Raw genomic sequence first — 18,406 nt, 5'->3', positions numbered from 1 at the left:
CTGAACTTAACAACCTCCCTTTGACATATTTCTGATGAACTGGGAATTTTACACAGCTAACAGCAGCATTTAGCTAATGAGGGAGAGCACCCCCAAGCCACTAAAGCTACACTACTACTAGATGTAAGGCAAGTGGAATAACATACTGTACAAACCCTGTTACAAGTGCAATGTCACCTCCTGTACACTGTATTGTATGCTGTGCACCTGCACAGTCAACCTCTTTCTATCAACTTAAAATATGAGTCAGTGACCATCTCAAAATATAAAAATAGTGGTGGCCTGATCTGAGCATTACAATATTGTGCAGGTAAGATCATCATCTCATCTTAAATGAAAGGAAAATAAATAACACAAATAACAATAATTTTTCATCCTTTTTGTCTTTTTGCAGTTGTGCTAAATTGCACTTAATACCAGATGTTAAGCAGCTGGAGTTAGATGTTGGGTGCTTTGCTCATGAGTACATGAACATATGTTGCTTGGCGACAGAGGACCGATAAGCATCAACTTACCCCCTCCCCACTGATTCCTTTCGAGCCTCACTGATTTTGAACCCACAGCTCCACAGCAGCCTCAGTCTTCTTCTCAAACATTAGGGCTTCCACCAACCCCCACTGTTGATCCTGCAGAGCTGTTAGCAATCAGACAGATCTATTAAGAACAGGGTCAAACTGCCTCGTGCTTTCTCAATGAACTTCACCTGCTTTATTCTCAGCTTTTCCTGTTTGTACATCTGAAACCTCAGGCCTGTACATCTGAATCCTATTTATATTCATCTTTAGTGTTAGAGGAATTGACTAATTTCATGCTACCCACAGTTTTCACAGAGAACCACATTTTTCAATTAGTGTGTATTTGCACAAATGAGATAATATATAACTATAAATATATATATAATATATAAATATCCCAAGGAGGAGTTCATTTTGAATGTTGATATTTAAGCACCATTTTTTTTTTAAATGCCGATTTTGCAACACAGCTCATTTTCTTAGGTATTCAGTTCAGTGACACACATACTGTATCTTCGTCTTTATTTTTGCTTTGAAATTTTTTGTTTATCTTCTAGCTTTACCAGCAAAGAGAGAAATATACATATATAATTCATTATGTGACCTGGGAGACTAATATATTCAGTCTGCCTGTTATGGCAAGATTGAAACAAGAAAAGCTCCCGCATAAGTCGTTTTTTCCCCCCAGGAAAGTGCAGGACAAATACGTGTCATGGTGTCATGCGGTGTGTGTGTGTGTGTGTGTGTGTGTGTGTGTGTGTGTGTGTGTGTGTGTGTGTGTGTGTGTGTGTGTGTGTGTGTGTGTGTGTGTGCGTGTGAGAGTGTGCATGTGTCTCCATTGCCTCAATGAAGGCAGCCTTTTAAAAGGAAATTGTTTTGTTTGAAGGAAAATGCATAGTAACCCAGATTGCGAATGGAATAGTATACCTTCAAAACTCAATTGATCCTTCTTTATATTGTGTGCACATATTCTCTCTGTGTGCATAGATAATTCACAGTCACTGAACAGAGACAAACCTATCTGCGCCATTAGGAAACCTTCCGGAAATTAATTAGAATAAAAACAAAAAAGTAAAACATACGTGGTTTCTGTTCTGATATCACTCTGAGTCAAGGTTGACAGGATAATTAGCTCATATCCTTTCATATTCATCAGCTGGCTGTATGTGATAATAGTCAGTAAGGTCATAGTCTTTATCTTTTTTAATGTCAAAATAAGTTGCAAAACTTGGAAAGTTGCCAAGTGCAATCTCTCAAGTGCTGTACTTAAGTTAATTTTGAGGTATTTGTACTTTACATGAGTATTTCTATTTGATGCTACATTATACTTTCTCCTCCACTACATTTATTTGACAGCTTTAGTTACTTTTCAGATGATATTGACACAGTGGATAATATAACAAGCTTTTAAAAATCAACACATTTTTTAAAGATGAAACCAATGGTTTCTAACCTTTTTGGCTTTTAACGTCTCACAGAAAGCAATATATAGTCAGGGTCACATTTCAGGTGTCTATGAATTGTTAAAATAGTGATTTTTTTTTTACCCTCTAAACTTCTCACGTGATTAATTTCAACAAATGTTCAAATGACCCAATATTTCACCCAAAATCAAAAGATTAGAGAAGAAGTCATAAAACTGAAAACAGATTTGTGCATCAGAACTTTTTTTCTTCTTTCCACTCCCATTAATCATCTCACGACCCCTCAGATTTATCCCTGGGTTGAAAACCACTGGACTAAACTATATAGAAAGTTGTAAAAACTAGCTCCTCCTCCAGCAGCTACAACAGAAAACATACTGTTTACACACTGATGCTTCAATATTAATAACCCAATGATGTCATATATAATAATATATCAGTCAGAGGGATGAAAACCACTACTTTTACTGCAATACATTAACTACATTTTGGTGCTAATACTTGCGTACTCTTACATAAGTAGTCTTTTAAGTAGTAAGTAGTCTCATAAGTAGTCTCATGTAATAGTTTTACTTGTTATGGAGTATATTTACATGTTTTATTGGTACTTGTATTGGTACTAAGTAAAGCAGTACTTCTTCCACCACTGCAAAGGAGTCCTACTTTGAAGTCCCTAATCCAAGAATTCACAGAGGGCTCTGTAATAAACAGTCATATTTCTCAAAAGATGTCATTCTGTTATTATGTTTTCTCATCAAGCCTCATGAGTAGGTATTTACACATGCAGGCTTTGCTTTCATCATCCTCAGTTTACAATGAAAGTGTGAAACTCATATTTGAAAGTGTCCACAGGTTAATTGGTTCGGGACAGCTGCTGAGAAGCAATTTGTCTACTCTTATCGGAAAAAGCCATGCCTCCGTCAAGGTCTGTTCTAGTATTCAATCACACCTTTTCTTTGCTGGTTTCCACAGTTGCACAACACATAATCTGATTCAATTCAACCTAGATCAAATTCACTTGGTTGAGTGATTTTTATGGTGCAATCTAGATCAAATTCACTTGGGGAAGTAAATTTGATCTACACTCCTGAGAAGAGTAACAGAAAGGTGCTGTTAGGACGTATATACTGGGTTGAGTGGAGAGACTATGGTAATGATGCTGTTGTCTTTTTCTCTTTATGTCTCTCTGTCTTTTATGCTGATTCGGGCTCATTGATCCCATATATGTAGTTTTTATAACTTCTTAATTAGTATTAGTATCAATATTAATATTCGTATTAGTATCAGTATCTGTATTAGGATCATTTTCTTTCCAATTTCCATGGATGGCAATCTCATTCAGTCAACTGGTCCTCTACTTTGGTCTGGACTGAAATACGGATTGTCATGAAATTTTGTGCAGATGTCCCTCAGAGGTCATGATCCCCAGAGGATGAATCCTTCTGACTTTGATCATTTACTGACTTATCGTCTGCTGCCAATATATTTTTGATGTGTGTTTATTTTTGAAAAAAAATCAAGTGCTTGATGGATGACCATTATATTTAGTACACACATTGGTGTCTATCTGAGCAACTTTGGCACACTAGCACGCAAATCAAAGATGGTGAATGTTGGAAATCTGATACCTGCAATACATCATTGTATTAGCATTGTGAGCATGTTAGCAGGCTGACATTAGCATGTGGCTTTTAGCACAACTATACATAAGTAAAGCCTCACAGAGACTTTTGGGTCTTTTGTATACTTAATTAGGCTTGTTGATCTCATGCATGCATGTATATATTGTAATATTTGTTTAGACACCCAGTCAGTGATATTCATGTTAGTTTCCCCACTTGTCCATTTTCTCAAGATTAATATGAAAATTAAAAGAAAGGTTTTGATAACTCCCTCTTTGTTGCAACACGAAAGTATTCTGAGCTGGAGCATGAAACAACATTATATTCAACAATCCTCCCTTCTTCTCTCTGATGTAACTTCCTGGTGCCTTTGACCCGAGTTGGGGCACATAAAATCATCTGTTCCTACTGGTAGTCAGCTGCTGCAGGGATGTGAAAGGAATACTGGCTGTGCTGTGTGGGTTTGCTATTGATCCAGTGTGTTCATTAGTTGTGCTCCAAATTATTAGTTACAGTAAATCACAGAGAATGACTGCATTCATCTCTGCCAGATAAGCTTGAAGGCTTAATCAAAGTGTTGAGGCCAAGCTGTGAATTAAATAATAATACCTCACATTGGAAAGTAATCTGGCATTTAAGTTGTGGATAAAACTTTCTATGTCCTGTGCATCCTGTATGTAATGTATTTAATGGATATGTTGAGAGTTTTGACTTAAGTTTCTTTGCAGCCTTGTGCTTTATTATGTAAAACTTGCATGAGGTAGCAGCAGAGAAGAGCAACTGTTATTTCACACAGCTCATCTATAACGTTATCCTTCACAGAGGGAGCCTGCTGGTGTGTGAGGGGATTGAAGAGTTTAATTAATTGAACAGAAGTAGCGATATAAGTTATCATTTCTAGTGATTGCCCTTGATTGAGGCATGCCTGTGAGCATACTTGGGTTAAGAGTTTGTGTGCATCTTTAACCACAGGGTAAAATTACACTTATCAGAGATGTTGGGGCTCTCTATTGCTAGTGTCAAGAAGAATATCAGAATATCCAACTGCTGCATTGGCTGCTGCACAAAAAATGTAAAACCTTCCCCCTTTCCCTTATCAACTTTTGACTATACAGCATAATTTGAAATCTTTGGAAGTTCACAAGGCTAATTTCTTAATTCACCACTCTTATTTGATCAGGTTTGGCAATGTTTAATAGTCAGTGCTTCTTCTCCAAGAAAACAATGTTGCAGTTAATGTAGCAACACACAGTACATTTTCATCTAATTGACAAACTAGTCAATGACTGATTTGATGAAAAACTCAAATCTCAGGCACAGTTACCAGTGAATTCAGACAGCCTGCGATGTTATGTTCTGCTTTGTGTCACTTTGCGTGGAGGGTCTCAGGTGTGGCTAAACACACAGCAGTGATTTAGCACTTCTCTGGGAGCCAGGTGTTCATTTCACTAACAATAGAGCTGCGACGTCATTGTGCTATGGGCCAGCTCCATCCTCTCATCACAAATTAGAAAGCAGGGCTCAGTCACTGCCTCGCTTCTGAGTCTGACTTGTAAATTGTCTTTTTATTTAAGGCATCCTCTTTGTCTTGCTAATCAAAGATGCCTCTTGTTTAAAATGCAGGTGAATGAAATAGAGAATGAGAGGATAGGAGAGATGGATGGGAGAGAGGAAAGGTTAAGGGATACGATTAAAGGTTCCTGTTTAATTCATGGATTTGGTTTTGATTTGGAGTTTTAAACAGCTGGAGGTATGGACATGTTATCTTTTTTTTCAGTATTAGCCCTCAGGGACAAACCTTATCATTTAATGACATACAAAAAAACATTGCAAAGGCTGAGTTCAGTGATTTATTTGGTAACACACTTCAGGTAAAGAAAACATCCCATATCATCTACATCATTAAACTAAAACTAATTAAAAACAAACACGTATCTGCCTTCTCTAATGCACATAGTATAAGCGTGCAGAAGTATGGCAATGTTTGATCCATGTTGCTAAATGATGATGATGACACTGTGACTGACAACAACAAGTCCTCCATATGGTTTGTTGTTGATTCAACATTTGGTTTACTTACTTGTGTGCATCTGCTGATGATGTGTCTGAGGAGAATCAACTAAACCAAAAGAGCTATGAGAGGTATGAGAAGGAAAAAAATCTGATTAGAAAGGTCTGATAGGTTTTAGGAATATTGCTTTACAAATATCACACACCTCTGTGGAGAGGCAAGGGGACTAAAGTAAGATGCATGAATCATCAAAATCTACTGCTAGAGATAGGGTGAAGAAACAGAAATACTCGACAGACCACTTTTGTTAAAAGGGAGCTTTGATGGATTACATGAGCGTAAATTATTATTCCTGAGAAGACAGGCTCCTCATTCAGTAGTCAGGAGCAGCTCAAACATATCTGACTCTTTGCTCTCCTTTATGCCAATAACACTGCAGGGGGATGATAACAACTCAGCAAGGTTGATACAATTATACAGACACTCAGGAATAAGTCACAGGGACTGTGTACAGCGTCCAAAGTCAGATTATGCTAAAACTAAGTTGAAAGGTCCTCCTGAGATGCTTCAAAGTTGTGCAGGTACAATTTAGAGGCCAACAAAGAAGCTGTAAACACTTGAGTGAAGTGTTCTGTCAGCAGGGTTCTGTTTCCATAATAGGTATTGACTTTGAAGACTGTCTGAATTTGAGGGGCAATCTAATCAAATATTGAACAAATGATAGCTTGCTAATGTAACCAACTAGTATAGAAGCTCCTAGTATAGTTAATCTTGTCCAAACCCAAAACAATTTTTTTTTTCATTCTTAGAGAATTGTCTGGATCTGTCTAGTGAAGAAAAATGATGCATGTCAAGCACAAAAATTGGTTTAAAAAATTGTACTGAAGTCAAATATTAGCATGATATTTAATGCAATGCATCTGCAGAGATATTTACCCATAATCAGCATGTGACAACACTGCAATTATCTGTTACACGTCTAAATAAGCTAAATAGGCTCGATCACATTGTTTTTTTGCAAACCTAATTATTGCTAATTTATTATCAACCTGGCCTGACCAGGAGAAAACAGCCTGCTTTAACTCTATCTTTGGTCTGAGACTCAGTTTAACTTACGTGTACTAAAAGAGAGATTGTTTGCAATCCAAAAATATCTTTCATCTCTTCTTTGCTGGAAGTCTATAATCAAGCTAAAACTTGCACATTCTAGGGATGAGTTAATAAGTCGTTGGCTTTTTTCGCATGGTAAAGTCAACAGCCCTGGCCTGTCTTGATGTACACAGCATGCAATGTGTGAAGATTTATAATTATGAGTGGGCTGCCCATCGTTATCTCAGAAAAGCTTGGGGGAAATAATTCAATTTCTGTGCCTCCATTTGAAATGTGTACATTCGTCTTCAGCCACCAACAGTAATGGAAATCAGCAGGCAGGATAATTACGATGGAAACACCTTCTTAGCTCCAGCTTGGTGTGGTACAGTTCTTTGAAAATCCCTTCAGAGACTGCACCACAAAGAGGGTGGATCCCTCAGGAATCAAGTACAGGGGAGGTGGAGGTTTCATGGTTAACAGGTTACATGCTATCCTTGTTAGAAAGCAGAAAACCAAAGCATAATAATCACTCAGTTTGTCTTTTATCAATATGTTTGCATCAATCATAACTCTTTAATGCTAAAACTAATAGAACTCATCTCTGGCAAAGTGACTATTGATCAACAATCAATATCCTGTGTTTCTGGATGGTTGCAATGTCTGTGTACAGCATGGTGCATCGTCAGTGCTCGGACCATCGCCAAACATTTCTGATCAACCTATCTCCCAAACAGATAGGATCAATAAATCAATGAGACAAATTTCAGCATTGATTGTAAAATATTGCAATCATCAGCAAATTGTGAATCAGAAATCAAATAATCTGTCACTTCATTGAACAGCACAGTGTTTTAGGTGTGAGAGGCTTGCTTGGCAGAAAGAGAGAGCTTAAGCTTCATAATTCATCTGAGTACATGTCAACATGATGACAGTATGCTTTACACTAGAGGGAGACAAAGACCCCTCATAGATGGACATGCATTGCATACTGCAGATTACATAATTAATGATTCAAAGTCATATTTTATGATGTCAGAATGAAAAATTGCTGCAAGTCTTTTGGCCATCCTTTAGCAAAAAACTGAGAAAAAGGTGGCAAAACTTTAAATCCATCAGCTTCTGGTCATCGTGATAAAAAAGTAAGGTTGTACAGTATGTGAAAACCACTTTGTCAGTGGGAGTGTTTATAGTGGCCTGTCTGTTTTTTTGATGTAATGTGACTTAAAATGCTAACCGGAGCACTGAGGCAGTTTGGGCCTGGTGGTTTAATTTAAATGTATTTTAGTTGAATGTGGGCCATAATAATGGGTTGTATCCTCAGGGAGACTAATATAACAATAGAGACAGCGACGAGAGAGAAAGGCAGAGAGAAAGGGAGATAGAGAGAGAGAGAGAGAGAGAGAGAGAGAGAGAGAGAGAGAGAGAGAGAGAGAGAGAGAGAGAGGAGAGAGAGAGAGAGAGAGAGAGAGAGAGAGAGAGAGAGAGAGAGAGAGAGAGAGAGAGAGAGAGAGGAGAGAGAGAGAGAGAGAGAGGTGGCTGACAGGGGAAGGGTTTCAGAATTGTACTTCAACAATGCATCTCAAAGCCATAATGCCGTATTGTTGCAAAATCAATAACCAATTTATGTGAACTTGATGGATGGATAAAGGGTGCACTTACATAACCCGTTTGCTACTGACAGTATACCTGACCCTTGATAGCTTTGTGAAGGCATTTCTTCTCTTCCAGGATATAGTCTATCAAGCTTCTTCCATTCCTCTCGCAGCAAAGCATGCTGGGAGAGTGTTGCTCCTGCATCATTTTTGCATGATTAATAATAAACCTCTCTACATTTTTTATGGCTTTGCAAAAATGAATGTGTCTCAGCTATTGCATTGTAATATCTGTGCCAGACAATCTGCCTTACTACAAGCATGCTTGGGTTGCTATAACAACAGCTGCTGCTATATCTATTGCTGCCGTGGGTCACGGCTAGCTAAAGGAGCAACATACATCACATCTCACTCTACCTGTCAGTCTTCTTCTTGCTTCCAGTACCCTCACCTTTTGTTTCCCACCTTTGTCTTCCTCAACCTTCCCAGCCTTACTTATCTGGACCCACTGAATAAAACTCTCAACTCTGCCAAGACTGACAATTAAAATACACAGGAGTTCACTTCAAGCAGATACACATTTTTTTTTTCTTAGCTGCTCTTCTGCACTGTTAACTGTTAGAAACAGAGGTGCTTGTTGTGGTATATTTAGATTCCACTTCCTTCCTTTCAACATCACCACAGTCACAGATAATAAGGGGAACATAAGGCACAAGCTGCTGAGAGTCTATACTGCACTTCCCTCTCAACATCTTACAAAGAGTCTAAAAGTGGACTCATCTTATTGTGTAAGTTCAATGGCATTTGTGCAAATACACCACAGTAAGAAGTTTTCAGTGAACAGAGGAGCTTTAGCAGCGGCAGTGGAATGCATTGAATTTAATAGTTCAAAAGCAGCTCACTCACACAGAAGGAGCCATGTGTAGCAGACAAGGAACAGCGTGGCATGATTGAGTCACAAAATATATACATTTCTACAGTGTTCAACTATAGAAATAGGCATACATTTAGTCTCAATAGCAATGCTACTGTAGAACACCAGCAACAGTCAAAGCTTCAAGAATACATTTCAGAGTAACTATATGCAGTAAGACATAACCTACTGAATTAACTTTGACATCAGTGGTGAATATGGACTACAGATCAACACAAAGGTATAGGAAAGACCTCTAGATGAATTCAGATCAACTGAAATACAGTAGAGTGACTTCATATGGTATTATGTGTATTTGTGTATTTCCGTAACATTGTGTTCACACTGAGGCATACAGCAAAAAAGGGGGAGAAATGTACATCCATACAGTATAAAAGCTATGTATTGCAATCCATTTTCCTTACAAAGACATCAAAAAGATATTTGCTATTACAAATAAAACTGTGACCCAAACTCTGTGTGTTGCCTATAAAATAGTAACAAAACAAAATGATATAAGCAAGTACTACTGAGTCAATTGAAAAACCTTGACAGCGCAGTTTCTTTCCTTGGATCGTATCTGTTTATATAGGTTATAAATCACAGAGGCACCACTAAATAGTAGTTAGTAACTACCAAGTAAATGTTTTCTAAGCGCTGGAGGGTCCTGAAGCACAGCTGGTATTTATTTGATAGTAAGTGTATGAGACTGACATTTGTTCTAAGCCTGCTGTATTTGTGAAAGCACTTCATTTCAGATGCCCGGCACAGAGGTAACAAAAAAATGGAGAGAAGAAAAGGAGGTGAAAAATTGGACATTTTTGATAGCTCTTTGACGCAGTCGATACACAGGAGAGGTCGGTTGGCAGGATTCCAGTGGCTCTTTGGGAGTAATGATAACTTCACAGTGGCGTAGATGAGGTTGTGGAATCTATGCCTCTGTCTGTCACATGACACTGAAGTCCCATTGTGATTGGATCAATACCTAAGAAGAGCAGAGAACATTTCCTCTATTATTCAACATGGAATGATTTATATGCTAAATAACCATATTTGCAATATGAAACAATACACAAATTCTACATCAGCTAACTCACATAAACAGCTGTGTCCTTAGGATTATTATTACTCAGGAGCTGTTCTTCATATACATGCAAATGCCATCTTTTTTACATTGCTATGATTGATTATGTTCATTATGCAGGTCACTGCCAGAGGAGACAAAGACTGAATTGCATATATTTGAATTTGTCATGCTTATGTTGAACTGCTGATTGAAATATCAATTTTCACAGACGATACATTAAGTGTTTCTTACATGCTGTATAATTTGAAACATAATTTATATTTATTCACCTTACATTAAATATATTCTAACATTTCTCATGGAAAATCCTTGACAGTGAGAGACTATACACTGAATGGAGTGTGGGTACAAATGGAGGACTTGGCTGCGATTCCAAAAATGCAGGAATGAAGCCCCTTTGAAGGGAACAATCAAGAGGAGACACAAAGGGTGTTGGAAGCAACAGGACTCCACTACATAGCTACACAGTTATGAGCACTAAAGGTACAAACAATGAGTTGAAAGAAACAGGGATGATTTGACTGATCGGAATCAGTCACATTGAAAATACCGTGTCACTGACAACCACTTTTATTCGGTAACAGGAGCAGCTGGATTGTCTTTCTGTTCAGAGGGAATGGCTAGGTAGTTTGTCCTGCAGACAGATTGTTAGAAATACATGAGTGTCTAAGACCCGGTGGTAGGCCCATCTCTACCACCATACTGCACACCACAGTCTACTGCTGGTTAAAGGTTGAACAGCATTCACCACGATGAAACATGGGAGACTTTCTGTACAAACATTTCCCCTAAGTTGTTATGTCATAGCAATGTATATCCCAAGAGAGAGAATTAATGTTTAAAGGTAAAAACTATAATTATGATGTGAGAGATAGAAAGTTCAAGTTACACAAAAGATTGACAACCTTATACTATATCACAGCAAACTTTTAAATTGTTAAAAAACCATAATACTCTTTTTTTGCTGCATAGAAGCTCTAGCTTCACAGAAACTGTATATATGCAGAAAAATTCATAACAGCGAATAGAGTTTGATAACTGTCAGCAGATTTTATACACAGCCACATTTTTAATCTCTTTGATGGTTTATAACTTTTTTTGTGGTGTACTATCTTTTCCATGTAACCTCAAAATGTTCTAGCTGTGGTACATATCCATTAAGCACGGGTAGCTAAGAAGCCAGCCACAAAACAGCATCTTTGAATGGGTGTAGCTTCTCAAAGCAAGACGTGTTTTCATACAGGTCAATAATGGCTGTGAGGTGGCCACAACCCATTACCTCTTTCAGTTGTGGGAACTAATGAAGTTTACAGAGTTGTACACTTCAGTTGCTTGATGCTTAAAATAATGTGAATTCCTGACCTACCCATGGATCAATAAACTCTACCTAAATGCTGAGGGCAAAGTGGGATGTCATTTCTACTTCAAAGAGCATTAGTCACTGTGCCTCTAAATGTAATATCTTACTCTACATCACTAGCCATGCCATTATTTACTGATTTTCAATAATACTTCATGGATTTGTTCACTTCAGCTTTCTTTCATTTTTCAAATGCAATAAAAATGTATTGGTTTTTGTTACTATTGTATTTCATCAACAAAAAAAGAAGCAGCTATTTAACATAGATGAAGAATATACAACAAAATGCATGTAAAAGACTGTAAATTGCAGTAGTAGAGTAGCGTGTCAGTAAATGCTACCTCTGTGAATTTATATATTGTTATAATATTGTTCCATTTTTATTAACACAGATGTTCTTAAATTCTGTGGGGGTTTTTTGAGGCATAGTTAATGCTATTGTTATATTAGTCTTTACCTTTTTTTGCATAATTTCCTGATAATTTCCCAGGGGTATCCTGGAAAGAACTGTGTAATTCCATATTTTAAAAAAATAGAGAGATTAAAATAAAGTGTTTAATTGGTACACTTAAAATTGATTCATTCTAATTAATTACTTGTGTAACTTAAAGTTACATGGCATGCATACAAGTCAACATACAGTATATGGACAATTTAAATTATGAATAATGGATGGCGCTAAATCAATAGATAAATCACAAAATTATATTAACTATTAACTTAAAATTAAAAAAGTTAAATATTTCAGGAAACACAGAAGGAAATTATAAGGATATTGTGGACCTGTAAAATACCTTTGTTTTCAACAACATGATAAACAGATACACCTCCCCATTGTATTATATTATATTGTGATATATTTCAAGGTATTTTTTCTTTGATATCCAGCCCCTGTACACTGACTGTTCTGAAAGCATACTTAGTGTCAGAAATCATTTCTGCAGTACATGGGCTCTATGCGTCACTGCATATGTCAAATATGGAATTGGGCTTATTTGTCTGCAATACCACAATAACTGGATCAGCACATATGCAGTTTGTTATCTGTGATTGTTCACTTCAGGAAATAAATTGCCTGTTCAAAAATTGTCAACCTAGGTCGGCTGGCCTTGTCAATACAATGACAATCCGGTGGGAGCTGACTACTCTATACAGTTGCATTTGGGTCTTTGTTGGTGCTGACAAGGTGAGGCAAAAAGTCAGTTTCTGATGGAGTTGCAAATCCACCACAGATGTAAAAAGGTCGTTCAGAAAATAAGAGCAGTCAGCAGCTTAGAATTATTCAGACCTGTCAGGTAGTCTAAGTGAAAAGACAGATTACTGTTGCTGGAGTGTTATAAACTGATGCAGTGCAGACTCAATTACCTCCCTGTCGGTCTGTCCCCCTTTCTTTCTCTTGTCTTGTTCTCTCTGCCTCTTGATTGCTTCTGAAATAGTTTTTTCTAGCATAATTTTTTCCAAGGCTTTAAATGACTATTGTGTGATCACCAGAAACTCAGGCATAGGTATAGGGCACATTCGTGATGACTCATAAAATAAACACACAGACTTGCTGTGTCATGAATCATGGAAAAGAGAACATTAGCATAGATATGTATCTGGACATATTGACAGTAGTTTTGTTTTCAGGACACAGTGTTTCAAGAGTTGTCTCAGGTTGCAGCCCCACACACACTTATCTGTGTTTGTGTCTGTCTGTGCATCTATACATTTATCTCTGTGTGAGACTCACGCGGTGTCCTGTGCCTGCTCATCAGACTTGGAGATCTTCCTGTAGCAGTAGACCATCTCTACAAGCAGCCAGAAGGTCAAGAACACCAGCAGCACATACATCATTATCTCAGAGTAGAGCGCTGCAGTGTCTCCAGTGGCTGTGGAGCACAAACAACAGCAGGGGACATGGATTATTCAGCAAACATCTTTCATCTGAATGTGTTAGAGCAGGAGAGACTCATTCATTCACATGTTTAAGAAAGTATGTAAAAATCGTACATGTATATGCGACACTGCTGACCCACAATCAATTGTCAGTCCTACTAAAGAAGGCGATATTTCTATAGTATAATTAAAAGTACTTTAATTTCACTGAATAATAATTCCAGTTCAGTACTGTATGTATAATAATTATTACTTTGCAGCTGAATTGTAAGTGTTGTTGCACATTTAAATAATGTATGAACTATGTTGTGTACAGAACATTATGACCATACCGTTGGTACAGTGATAATAGAGTCTAGGGAGGTAAAGGTTGCCTGCGGAGTTTTTTTCATAAATTATCAAAAGTGACATTCAGTGATTCTCACTAAAACACAATGTGTAATCCTTGACATTTTGAGTGCATTTCCTTCCTCATAAAAGACTTTAATATTTAAATCATTCATTGTCTGCATCAATTCTTGCAAGCAAGCAGTCTTAATCGTCTATGTTTGTTGGTGCATTACCCCCACCAACTGTTGATCTGTGAGATAGAGTGAAACCAACATCAGGATGTGAATCACACAACCAAAACAGGTTCCCACTACTAAAAACATCACTCCATAGCACTTCTAGTGGTCAAAAACTCCACAAGGTACCTTTAAACATGAAATAAGATGGATATGCAAATTCACAGTGGTTCTCAGGGCAGGACTCAGATTTTAAACTCAGCGACAAGATTAACTCACATTTTAGGTCAACATTTGGTTTAATATAATAATATAATCTGCACTTTATCTCATTCACTTTTATTTAATGTCTATAATCTCTATATCTCTCTATGAGCCACTGTGAACCACTGTGTCAGTGAGTGTACCAAATTCCAGAAAGCCTGCCGACCAGACAGTTGACAGCTTTCGCTGATTTCAATCTGCAGTTTCTGCAAATAGAGGCTATTAGTGTAATGTAATCCCTTACATGGGGAAGCACAGATATGTTTGCCATGAGCTAATCCATTCTACTATTATGAACATCATTACTGTAACATGATACCCAGCTATAAGGTACAGTACTCTGGCTGACGGCTTTGTGAAATGTAATACCACAGTAGTATGAGATGTGAAGGAAAGCTTTTCAAGTATGTAAAAAAGATCAAATTGCAATATATTTTTAAAGTTGCACTTTGGAGGATAAATCACATCCAAACTGCATTCCTCTTTTTACAGACACAAACCAAACACGGGGATAAAAAACTGGCCTATCTCTATATGTCTCTGATATTGAGCTGTATACCACATGCACGCAGATAGGAATAATGTAAAGTTAAAGAAAATATGGAGAGTTAAGTTGTTCCAAATATACATGTCATATTGTATATTTGATCAAGGTGGAAAATGACACATTCAGCAAGCCAAGCATTCAGGAAGCAGAATACATTACCGCTCATAAAAGATAGCAAAGTAGTTGGTTTGAATTAACCCCTTCACTGACAACAGAAGAAAGCTTTAATGGACAATAAAGACAGACAAAACAAAACACACATTACTCCTCTTCAGTCAGTACAGAGTCACAACAAAGGGGAGAGAAGGAAAGTTGTGTTGTTAGTGGCAGACTGCCTTCACACTGATGCATCACTTAGCAAAATCAACTAATTGGAAATATACAGTAAACATGTCTGATAAACACTTAATGCAACATTAAAAGAGGGGCATGCACAGCATGAAGAGAACACTCAGTACAGAGAAGTCAGTACAGCACACACCGGTGTCTCTACCAGGAAACCTCTCATCATCATATTTAAAATAATAGCTGAGCCACTCAATCAGCTCAATGTTAAAATATGAGCAATTTACCAGTGACATGGTCAGTAATACTAACCTGCATCTACAATGCAATTTACTGTGATAAAATGTACTTCTGTTTAGAGAATATTGGTTAACATGGACAAGTTCTGCTGACATTGCAAAGCCGCCAGGAGAAACATATTGTACACATACTAATGCTGGGTAGATATTTGAGTTATTTTGTAGAACAGCCACTCCTGTGTGTTGAGACACTGTTGGACTACTACTGGCTGTAGAATAGTTTACATTTATGTTAAAGCTAAATATAAATTATACATTTGCTTTGGGGCCGTAAACTATTGCTTGCATTTTTAATTTTTACAGTGTTTAAATGACAAATGTGTGGTGCAATATATTGTGCAAATATCAAAAAAGCTTCAGTGTCAGGTTAGAGTTGTGCATCTCTGGTGATGTCTATTTTTGGTAACATCACAGAGGCATGTCACCGCCTGAGAAGCACTTAACAGCACACGCAAGTCAGAGATCTGAATAACCTTGTGTGCAACTTTAGATTCACCCTGCTAAACTGACATCTCTCAGCACAGAATCACAGCTGTACTCAACACCGAGCTGTACTGATATGGCAACCAAGCATTTAGCTAAACGTGGCACAGAACAGTGCATGACAACATGGAAGAAAGTGAAAAAGCTATAAGCCGCACCTTGCTCTTTCACCCTCAACGTGATGTTCTTGGTGATGTAGACAGAGGGAGTGAAGAAGTCAAACACAAACTCGCGCTGCACATGGCACTCATAGACACCACTGTCGTTGTAGGTGACATTAGTGATAATAATGGAGAGATCTTGCAAGTCGTGGCTCCCATTCCACTTCACTCGCCCATTTAATGGTCCATCTAACGCTCCTGAACTGTCTTCCTCAAACCTGTATATCTAGGAGAAAGAAAAGGCAAGAAGACATGCATAAATTAAATACACAGTCCCCACTATTTGGCATGGTCAAACATACAACGCACATTATATTAACTACTCAATCATGTGCAGCAACCTACATGGAATTTGTGACTTGTGATGCCATACTCTTTGTTTTCATCTTCTTTCATGTAGTACCAGTCCACACGTGTCTTTGCTTTGACCTCCTCCCTCCTCATACAGGAGATGCAGGTCAACTTCATGGTTTTCCCCAGGATAGCTTCTGTCCCCGATGGGACATCGACACATACTGGCTGGCTTAGGTGAACTGCAGGTGCATGGAAATGTTACACACAGTCAGCTCAGCAGCTAACCTGATGAAAGTTTAATTGACATGTTTGGTTTATCAGTAATAACATATTGAAAAAAAAGGTGGTATAAACACTATCCGACTGTAGCCTACTGTGTAGCTAACATGCTCCAAACTGCAGGAAAAGCTTGAATTGCAAGCAGTGACAGGCAAAATGTTATTCTTGTTCACTACCTACACTATGCAACAGCAGTTTTTCTTTTGAGTTTTTGCAAGAGCACCATATTACACTTTACTGAGGCAAAGCTTGGGCAGAAAGTAAACGCAAGAGCATTTCAAAGTGCTTAAGAAGCAGCTATAATTTATTATGTTCAAATTCCATGTAAAGATTGTCTCTTTTTTAAGTGCATAGGTGCAAACTGCCCTGGTCAGTAACTTCCTGTTTTTATTCAATGACTGTGAGAATAAAATCACACACACTTATATGAAAGGCCTAGCTTTTATCCATAGTAATAAAATCATGGCCCAGGCACTTTCTTATTGAGGTCATGGTGGTTACACTGAATCCAATGTGGAGCAAAACACAAACCTCAGTAAGCGTTAAAGAGACATAAATTAAATTAAGCAGCTTTGTGAGCAATGGAGAGACTTGAATCACAACACTGATAGCAAAGATCATCCAGGCCAGTAAACACTAATGATGGCCTCTGCCCATTAGTGTTTGCTTGAGGAGGGAGGAGTAAATGGAGGGAGTGAGTGTCAGAGGAGGAAAACAGAGTATTGTGGGCAAGCAGGAAGATGAGAGAGGGTTAATGGATATATAAATGCAATACAGAAAACAGAATAATGTGAGGATCAAGGGCAGATAGTGGATGACAGCATGTAGGGAAAGAATGCAGGGGATTATATACGCAAAGATAGGATTTCTTGTAAAGTAAAGTGATGCTGTCATCTCAGTCTCAGAGCTTGCCATATGGATGGATGTCTCTGTGTGACTGTTGCAGTGTTTGGTCCAGTACTCTTATATAACCAAAGCCCCCCCCCCCCCCCCCCCCCCCCCCCACACACACACACACACACACACACACACAGTGACAACATCGATTCCATCTCATCTTTTTTTCCCCCTGAGGGCTCTTAGGAGCACATGGAGAGTGGGCAGAGAAAGAGGGAGAAAAACAAGGAGAGTCAGGAAGGCAACCAGAGAAGCACAGAGAGAGGGAATAGAAATGGGGAAAGCTTCACCCTAGTGTCCTCTGTTCACTGGATTTATTTACTTCGCTTAAATGCTGACACCACTGACCAGTGTTGCACTGTGCAAATGTCAATGGGACTCATTTTAAATTGTGTTCACAGCTAGTTGGAGCCATCATCAAGGCCAATGATTGCTCGATTATCAAACCGAGAAAAATCTGGAATAAGACAATGATACAAAAAACACCTGGCAGGCACAGTTATACTTACCGACCAAAATCAAAAGTACCAAAGTTTGCAGATGAACTCTGGTTCGACTTAACATATTCAGCTCTTTCAGCTGCTGGTGGACTGGACAGTGTCCCTCTAAATGTTGTTTTTTGGAGAAACCCTCAAGTTGTCTTCACACACACAAGGCCAGGAGTAAGACACGAGTTTTTCCGAGATGACTTCAGGACCACGGACAGCGCCTCTCCTCGGCAGATGAGGGCGCAGGTAACTTCCCTCTTCAAGACTGAAAATCAAAACCCCACAGTCGACTAAAAGTCAGGATGTCAAACTACAAAAAGGTTTAAAAAAGACCTGTTGAAACGAGGTTGTGAATATTTACACGCTCATCTATGAATCTGGGTCTTCCAACAACCCCTGACTCATTCAT

General features: G+C 38.2%; 1 protein-coding gene across 1 annotated transcript; it reads right to left on the bottom strand.

Moving 5' to 3' along the window:
- Positions 1-10,826: 10,826 nt before the first annotated feature.
- scn3b (sodium channel, voltage-gated, type III, beta) lies at positions 10,827-18,073 on the bottom strand. The gene is made up of 5 exons (XM_062419611.1): positions 18,019-18,073; positions 16,385-16,572; positions 16,037-16,265; positions 13,349-13,487; positions 10,827-10,890 (listed from the first exon to the last, which is right to left on the bottom strand). The coding sequence occupies exons 1-5, from the start codon at positions 18,071-18,073 to the stop codon at positions 10,827-10,829; spliced, it is 675 nt and encodes a 224-aa protein (XP_062275595.1).
- Positions 18,074-18,406: the final 333 nt, after the last annotated feature.

This window comes from Scomber scombrus, chromosome 5 (assembly GCF_963691925.1).
Source record: "Scomber scombrus chromosome 5, fScoSco1.1, whole genome shotgun sequence".
NCBI classification, from domain to species: Eukaryota; Metazoa; Chordata; class Actinopteri; order Scombriformes; family Scombridae; genus Scomber; species Scomber scombrus.
Note: the sequence above shows the minus strand (reverse complement) of the source record. Positions and strands in the feature narration are given on the sequence as shown.